Genomic DNA, 9,191 nt, shown 5'->3' on the forward strand with positions numbered 1-9,191 from the left:
TGATTCGCAAGGGCATTTAGTAGTCTCAAAAAGTGCCTGACGAAAACAAATATTAATTCCGTACCTATAAATGTTTGAAATAACCCACATTTTATACTAAATTATCAAATAAACCACATTATTTATTTGCAATACTTTAAACGTGTGCCTGTATCGTGTTTAGATAATTTACATTTTCTTTCCGCGTCGTCTCCGGCACAGGGCGGACCACCGGCACCGAGCCTGGCGCCAAAATTCAAGTTAGAAGAGAAGAAGAAGGGAGTTTTTTCCTCCTGTTGTCCGTTGTAAACACTGGGCTGTAGCCGAGTGGTTTACATTTTAACTTAACCTTAAACGCGAAAAATCACACCTCCGGAATCCGCGGAGAGAGGAAAGCGTAAAAGATGCACATAAAGTCTATTGTTATCGAAGGATTTAAATCCTACGCACAGAGGACGGAGATCAACGGCTTTGACCCGCTGTTCAACGCCATCACCGGTTTGAACGGCAGCGGAAAGTCCAATATTTTGGACTCGATATGTTTCCTTTTGGGGATTTCCAACCTCACACACGTAAGCTATTTATAGTTTGATAAGCTTTTTAAGGTTATATTTAGCTTAATGATAACATGTAATTAATAAATAGCTGTAAAACTGTTGTAGAGTTTGAATTAGCTAGCTAAACAGAGCTAGCTAAGTAAGATACATCTCTAAAGTTGCTCCACAAAATTATCCTATCATTAAACTTGTATATATTTTTGTTTACAATAATAATAAAAACAGGTGCGAGCCTCCAACCTCCAGGACTTGGTTTACAAGAATGGGCAGGGTGGCATCACCAAGGCCACTGTGTCCATCACGTTTGACAACTCCAACAAGAGCCAGAGTCCTCTGGGGTTTGAAACCCACGATGAGATCACCGTCACCAGACAGGTGGGGAAAGACACAAATAAGGACACTCATTAAAAGATCTGTAATTAGTTTAGTTTTGCAGTTCCAGTAGTAACGCGCCTCTCTTTAAGGTGGTGATTGGTGGCAGAAACAAGTACCTCATCAATGGAGTCAATGCCAACAACACCAGGGTGCAGGACCTGTTCTGCTCCGTCGGACTCAACGTCAACAACCCGCATTTCCTCATCATGCAGGTCAGTTTTGTCTTTAAGGCTTTTATACCCCAGCAGACCATATATAAGTTATTTATATAAATTTAATTTCTCATGATGTTTTCAATTCTTTAGGGAAGGATCACCAAGGTTCTAAATATGAAACCACCAGAGGTAAAACACACATCTTATCTCATCAATAGAGGTCATTTATACATTTACCTTCCCTTTTGGGTATTTCTAATAAAGATAATCTAATATCTTCCAGATCCTTGCTATGATTGAGGAGGCAGCAGGCACCAGGATGTATGAATGCAAAAAGATTAGTGCTCAGAAGACCATTGAGAAGAAGGAGGCCAAGCTGAAGGAGATTCAGACTGTATGTCAAGACATACAAAGTCATTTTGACATATGCATATTTATTTGTTTTTTCAGTGGAGAGCTGCAGCAGCAAACTATTTCTTTTGTTTACGCTTTCAGATTTTGGATGAGGAAATTACTCCAACTATGCAGAAGCTGCAAGAGGTGAGCTGACTATAAAATTTGAACTTGCATCCCCTCCTGCATCACTTCAAATTATGACCCTGTTTTTACGTGCATTAATCTTTATGTGACACCTCCTCCCCTCTACAGGAACGTTCATCGTACCTGGAGTACCAGAAGCTGATGCGCGAGATTCAGCACCTGTCTCGGCTGTACGTCGCCTGGCTGTTCGTGTGCGCGGAGGAGACCAAGGTGAAGTCGGCAGATAACCTGAAGGTGATGCAGGATAAGATCGCCAAGATGCAGGCCACCATGGCCGAGAACGAGAGCAAAGTCCAGGAGCTCTCAGCCCAGATTCAGGAGCTGCAGAAGAAAAAAGACCAGGTACGGCACACGAGAGGAGAGAGATAGGGGAAACAAAAGCTTTTAAACTCAATACTTTTTTAGGGTGAAATGCTTGGGTGGTGTTTCTTTTGTCTTTGATGTCATTCTGCTCTTCTGCAGGAGGTGAACGGAGTATTAAAATCCCTGGAGGAGGCTCTAGCTGATGTGCAGCGCGTGGATGCCAAGGCTCAGAGTGCGCTTGACTTAAAAAAACAAAATCTCAAAGATGAAACCAAGAAGAGGAAGGAGCTTGTGAAGAGTATGGAGGAGGTAAATGATCAATTATGTTTCCTAATATGTGATTAGTGAATGGGTTATTAAAAACACACAGTGGGGGCTCCTTACAAAACTGCTGCTCTCATTCATCCACAGGACAAGAAAATGCTTGTGGTAAAGGAGAAGGAGGTTTCCAAGTTGACCGAGCAGCTTCAGGCTCTGCAGGACGAGGGACAGAAGGACAGCGCTGCCCTCGAGGCAGCTGAGCAACACTTCAAGGCCGTGTCTGCAGGTCTTTCCACCAATGAGGACGGAGAGGAGGCCACAATTGCCGGGCAGATGATGACTTGCAAGAATGACATGAGCAAGGCAGACACTGAGGCTAAGCAGGTGAGTAAAGGACACATGAACACATCTGCTGTGGACGTGGAAGTTGACACGTTATCTTGAAATCATGTGTGGTGGGCAAGTTTGATTTGTAGATTGTCAAATGTTTACTTAGTTGGTTAATATTTCATCACAGATTTCCAACGTCGGTCTCTGATTTCTTTCTGTCCAGGCGCAAATGACCCTGAAGCATGCCCAGGCTGAGCTGAAGACCAAACAGGCGGAGGTGAAAAAGATGGATAGCGGCTACAAGAAGGACCAGGACAACCTGCAGGCTGTCAGAAGCAGCAGGGAGAAGCTAGAGGCTGAGCTGGCTAAGCTCAACTACGAAGGTACTGTGTGTGTGTCTGGTTGTCCAAGCAGAGCTGTTTATACTCATGCACCTTTTCTGCTCAACCTCTGCAACAACAATAGCTTTGCTTCTTCTCTGTCTGTTGTAGATGGGAAGGAGGAAGGTCTGCTGGAAAAAAGAAGGCAGCTGTACAGAGAGGTCGCCAGACTTAAGGAGACCTATGAGCGTCTCGTGTCACGCTTCCCCAACCTGCGCTTTGACTACAGGTAAGACCTTTCATCACTTTACATAAAGTTAGAGTTTGAATGTGTAATGAAACAAGTGATTAACGTGTGTGTTTGTTGATTTGACTTCTCTTTTTTGTCTTTTAGGGACCCGGAGCGAGGGTGGGACCGCGGCAAAGTGAAAGGGCTGCTCGCTAACCTGATATCGGTGCGCGACGTCTCCTACGCTACGGCGCTGGAGGTTGTCGCGGGAGGGCGGCTCTATAACATTGTCGTTGACACAGAGGTAGGCGTGTGGTTCCCCTTTAGTCGTTTTTGTTTGCAGAACAGTGGGGCAGCTTTTTATTATTTTTGTTTTGTTTTTTGCTAGGTGACTGGTAAAAAACTGCTGGAGAAGGGAGAGCTGCAGCGAAGGTACACCATCATTCCCCTCAACAAGATCTCCGCCAAGACACTTAATGACAGAGTGGTCAACACTGCTAAGAGCCTGGTGAGAGTCCTATAAAGTGAAATAATCTAGTCCGTCTAATTTATTTCCTCTTTTGTGAATCTCTTGACTAACTTTGTCTTCCTCGTCATCTAACTTTGTGCTTTTCTTCCTCCTGTCAGGTTGGAAAAGACAACGTCCACGCAGCTCTGTCCCTTGTTGGCTACGAATCTGACCTGCGTAAGGCCATGGAGTACGTGTTTGGCTCCACGTTGGTCTGTGACACTCTGGACAATGCCAAAAGAGTTGCTTTTGACAAGCAGGTCATGACCAAGACTGTCACTCTCGGTGGGGACATCTTTGACCCTCAGGGAACTCTGAGTGGAGGTGAGTCGTCACCTAGCGAGTCTTATCAACACTGAGACATCCATCTGCGGTTAAATGAAATCACTTCTCACGCACAAAGCACTCCAGAAGAAGAAGTTTTCATCTTCCTTTTTCCCTTTTAGGCGCCCGCTCCCAGTCAGCATCTGTTCTGGCCAGCCTGCAGGAGGTGAAGGAGGTTCAGGACAACTTGAACGACAAGGAGGCCCAACTTCAGGATATCGAACGTCAGCTGGCCGGACTTAAGGGAACCGCTGAGAAGTATGCACATTTACATTTACCTAGTGTTTGTTAAATAGGGGGTGCTACATCCCCCATGTCATTATAGTTTTAATCCCACAATTTACTTCTTACATCTCCCAGCTGTGTCTTCTAGCTTCATTTGCTTCCACCCGCTATTCTATTCCTTGTCTTCACCTCCTTTTCCTCCCGACAGGTACCGCCAGCTGAAGCAGCAGCACGAGCTGAAGGTGGAAGAGGAACAGATCCTGCAGGCCAAGGTGCAGCAGAGCTCCTTCCACCAGCAGCAGGAGGAGCTGGAGAGGCTGCGCAAGGCGATTGGTCAGAACACTGAAATGTGCACAAATAATAAACTGTTTTAGTTTTTTTCTTATTTGTGCTAGCTTGATAAATACGGTGTGTTTGCTTGACCAGAGGAGAGCGAGGAGACCTTGCGCGTCACCAAGGAGGTGCAGAAGCGCGCCGAAGAAAAATACAAGGTGCTGGAGAACAAGATGAAGAACGCGGAGGCAGAGAGGGAGAAGGAGCTGAAAGCCGCCCAGCAGAAACTTAACACGGCCAAGGGCAAAGCTGATGCATTCAACAAGAAGTTAAAGGAGAAGCAGCAGGTACGCTGACCAGACACAAAATCACAGAATGATCGACGTCCCATCAAAGCTCCTTTTCGGTTAATCCTCTCTGACGTTTGGCGCTGATGCACGTTTCAGCCAGAATCTGAAGGAGTGTTGATTTGTCTTTGCGTGTGCAGGAGTCTGAAGCCGTGGCCCTGGAGCTCGAGGAGCTTCGGAGGGAGCAGGCGGGCTATGAGCAGCAGATTCAGGCTGTGGACGAGGCGATGAAGGCCATCCAGGAGCAGATAGACAGCATGGCTTGCACCGTGTCCCAGAACAAGGTATTTAAGACGGTTTCTAATCTACGGCGTCTGTTATTCCTGGTGCTGGTGTTCAAATTGAGTCTAGTTTGATCTGAACGGTTAAAGTTCAGTAAAACAGAATGTCCAAGTAGATTGTGTTTTATTTTAACTTTGATTGAACTGCAAGACCTAACGAACAAACGTCTTTCTTTAAAATAAATGCATGTCCTTCTCTTTTCTTTTCTCGTAGGAGGGGGTGCGTAAAGCCCAGGAGGAGCTGACCAAACAGAAGGAAATCATCATGGCACAAGACAAAGAGCTCAAGGTGAACACACTGTTGCCTTTTAATGTTTTGTTTTTTTAATTCGCTCTTGAGACTTGGAGTAGGTTTCTCACGGGGATTGAGCCGTGAAGACTTAACCTGTCTTTTTTATCCTGTTGAACGCTTCAGGGGAAGAGCACAGAGGCCAATAAGATGAGAGAGCAGAACAACGAAGTCCAGCTGAAGATCAAGGAGCTGGAACACAACATCAGCAAGCACCGCAAAGACAGCCAGGACGCTGCAGACAAGGTACACGCCTACCTCCACTGCTATGCTGTATTTACGCGATGAAGGTTCAACTTACTCAATATGCTTACCTGTTTCCATTCTTTTCTTCCACCAGGTGTCTCGAATGCTGGAGGAGCATGACTGGATCCATTCGGAGCGCCAGTTCTTCGGCCAGCCCAACACCTCGTACGACTTCAAGGCCAACAACCCCCGCGAGGCGGGTCAGCGGCTGAAGAAGCTGGAGGAGACCACCAACAAGCTGGAGAGGAACGTCAACAAGAGGGCCATGAACATGCTGAACGAGGCAGAGGAAAGGGTGAGGGGGAGCCGGGACCGGAACGGGGGGGGGGGGGGGGGGAGATCGTCGAGCCAGAAAAACTCTCGCAGATCTCTCACGTGTAACCGTCTCCCTTCCTTGCAGTACAACGACCTGATGAAGAAGAAGAGGATCGTGGAGAACGACAAGGCGAAAATCTTGCAGACCATCGAGGAGCTGGACCAGAAGAAGAACGAGGCTCTCAACTTGGCGTGGCAGAAGGTGTGTGCGGGCATTTTCTGTTTAAAAGTTGGCTTTGTTTTTTCCAGCTGGCTCTGTTATCGAACTCTCGGAGAAATTAAAAGGTCTTCTGTGAGACGGTAGACAATTTAAACCACCACAATATCATTTATACAATAATGGCTGTACTGTTAATAACTCTGGATGTATTAGACGGTGTTGCTTTAGTCAGAAATATTGCCAGCTGGGTATTATCCATGAACCTCTGCTAAAACATATGATAAGACTTTATTGATCCTCATGGGGAAATTAATCAACATCTACTTTATATCAATGTGGAAATATAAGAACTTTGACACATTCATAAAACATATTTTCTTAATTCATCACCCTGTTCCTAAACAGAAAAAATACCCATAATGCTTCGGTGTTCTTTCATTGACTGACTTATCACTGTTGTAACTTATGAATTATTGACTTTTATCTTCACTAAAAGCCTCACGCTGCTATTAATATATTCATCTGTTTGTGCAGGTAAACAAGGACTTTGGCTCCATTTTCTCCACCCTGCTGCCAGGAGCCACAGCAAAGCTGGCTCCTCCCCAGGGCGGCGGCGTCCTGGAAGGCCTCGAGTTCAAGGTGGCCTTGGGCAACACCTGGAAGGAGAACCTCACTGAGCTCAGCGGTGGGCAAAGGTCAGTTGTTCTCCACCTAAAACAATACAGCTGATGATCTGTGGAGGATAATATAGTCGCTTGTCTTCTGAGCTCCGCTTGCTGTTTTCAGGTCGCTGGTGGCTCTGTCTCTCATCCTGGCCATGCTGCTCTTCAAGCCGGCTCCCATCTACATCTTAGACGAGGTGGACGCCGCCCTGGATCTGTCGCACACGCAGAACATCGGACAGATGCTGCGCACGCATTTCAGACACTCTCAGGTAAATTAAAACATGCCAAGACACCCAGTCGGTTCACACGAAGCTGAAACAAACACTTATGTCCACTAACTCTTCTCTTGCAGTTTGTGGTCGTGTCCCTGAAGGACGGCATGTTCACCAACGCCAACGTCCTCTTCAAGACCAAGTTTGTCGACGGCATGTCCACGGTGACGCGCACCGCGCTCAGCCAGAGCGACGCCAACGTTCCCCAGAAAGGCCACGACAAGGCTCGACAGAAAGACAAGAAGAAGCAGCTCATCAGCTAATCTGGACCCAGTCACATTTAAAGCTCAGGCTCGTGTTCATGTCTTCTAACCACCATATCACTTTACATTACAAAGTGTTGTATTTGTGTAGTTCTCAAGAGCTGATGTTGTTTCTGCACCTTGTTTTCAACTTATTCCGTCTTTCATCATTCACACCTTTTATGTGTTTTAAACGTTAACTGTACATTTCCTTTGTCTAAACTATCGTCTGTGTTCACTCTCTTCTGCTTCAAGTCACCTGTTTATATACCTCTAAATATTTTAGTAAATAAAGCAAGTTAAATATGAATGTTTCTGGCTGCTGACTGGTTCATTCCTGATACCATCTGCCTTGCTGCAAACTGAAGGCACTATATACACTGATCAGGCATAACATTATGACCAAATGTCCAAATAGTGTGTAGTTCAAAATATTCAAAATGGCGTTATAGAATCAAAAATAGGTTTTTGTCATGTCATTTTTTTTTATTGAGTCATTTTAATGATGAAATGTAGTAAATTCTGAGGGGTGGAAATATTTTCAACTAGCACTGTAAGTCAATATAGCATACCAAATAATCACATTAGCATGCACACAATTACGTTAATGCTACATGGTGGAAGTTTTTCAAACGGAGTTCACTTCTGTAGGAAATGCATTGTAGAAGAGCTGCAGTCTGTTAGTGGAGGTGCTGAGGGGATGATGATGATGATGGTGGAGAAAACTATGACATGCTTTATGCAGGTGAGAGGGCACAGTGAATGAATGATGTGGGGGAAACACTGCCCCCTACTGCCCCTCGTGGCACAGCCTCCAAAATGAACCTACAGCATTCATTCATTCATGTTCTATACCCGGTTATTCCTGTGAAGGGTCGCGGGGTCTGCTGAAGCCTATCCCAGCTGCCAACAGCTTTCATTTATTTTAAATTAACGCTGAACACTTTAACCTTAATTAGGATTTAAAGCAGGGCAGTTAAAAATCACTATTTTATATGAAAAAAATAAATAAAAACACAAAAAATGTGTTATTTTCCATAAAACTAATGTTGGGGGGCTCTGGCATCTTTTTCAAGTCAGACATGGATATGACCGAGATTATTAAAATATTGACTTTGATGCTTTATTAGTTTTTGTGTAGCATCAGATTTAAAATTTACCATCCTCTTGTGACCTGAGTGGACAAAAATGTCCCATGAAGTCCCATTATTACAACCACATTTTTAAAAATCATTCTTACAGCTGTTGATGTAGATACGCTGTGAATAAAACAGTATTATTATTATTTATCGCAGTTTCTCAATGAAAAACAGGAAAATAGCTTTTGATGGTGGTTTAATATTAAATATAGATCAATTTAAGGGGCTTTTATTTTGAAATTCCACATCAGAATGACCTGATATTTCGTGGGTGACATCCTGAGGTTGTGTACTATAAGGGTGAAGTGGAATTAGTCTGTGGAAACAGACAGTTTCCTTTTTATTTCTATTTAAAACAAGTGGAAAAGAGCAGAATATTAGACAATTTAAGGGGCTTTTATTTTGAAATTCCACATCAGAATGACCTGATATTTCCTGGGTGACATCCTGAAGTTGTGTACCATAAGGGTGAAGTAGAATTAGTCCGAGGAAACAGACAGTTTTCTTTTAATTGCAATCTGAACTGGTATGGAAAAGATCTAAAATATAAAACATTTTAAGGAGCTATTATTTTGAAATTTCACATGAGAATGACCTGTTATTTCCTGGGTGACATCCTGAGGTCGTGTACTGTAAGGGTGAAGTAGAATTAGTCTGCGGAAGCAGGCAGTTTCCATTTATGTTTATTTAAAATCATCTGGAAAATATCTAAAATATAAAACATTTTAAGGGGGTTTTATTTTGAAATTCCAGTTCAGAATGATGTGATATTTCCTGGGTGACATCCTGAGGTTATTTATATTTTTTCATTAGATTTAAATTTGTTCACCACCTACTGATTGACAGCATGCATCAT

The 9,191-nt window shown here is 44.0% G+C and overlaps 1 protein-coding gene across 1 annotated transcript; it reads left to right on the forward strand.

Annotated features, from left to right (window-relative positions):
• Positions 1-233: 233 nt before the first annotated feature.
• smc2 (structural maintenance of chromosomes 2) lies at positions 234-7,611 on the forward strand. The gene is made up of 25 exons (XM_084573794.1): positions 234-551; positions 762-911; positions 1,001-1,123; positions 1,217-1,255; positions 1,350-1,460; positions 1,562-1,606; positions 1,715-1,948; positions 2,069-2,218; positions 2,321-2,554; positions 2,724-2,883; positions 2,992-3,109; positions 3,215-3,353; positions 3,438-3,557; positions 3,677-3,881; positions 4,004-4,139; positions 4,315-4,439; positions 4,533-4,726; positions 4,867-5,010; positions 5,222-5,296; positions 5,423-5,542; positions 5,637-5,837; positions 5,943-6,059; positions 6,552-6,712; positions 6,804-6,951; positions 7,035-7,611. The coding sequence occupies exons 1-25, from the start codon at positions 384-386 to the stop codon at positions 7,215-7,217; spliced, it is 3,600 nt and encodes a 1,199-aa protein (XP_084429920.1). The 5' UTR covers positions 234-383; the 3' UTR covers positions 7,218-7,611.
• The last annotated feature ends 1,580 nt before the right edge of the window (positions 7,612-9,191 follow it).

The sequence above is a fragment of the Chelon labrosus genome (assembly GCF_963514085.1).
Source record: "Chelon labrosus genome assembly, chromosome: 2".
NCBI lineage: Eukaryota > Metazoa > Chordata > Actinopteri > Mugiliformes > Mugilidae > Chelon > Chelon labrosus.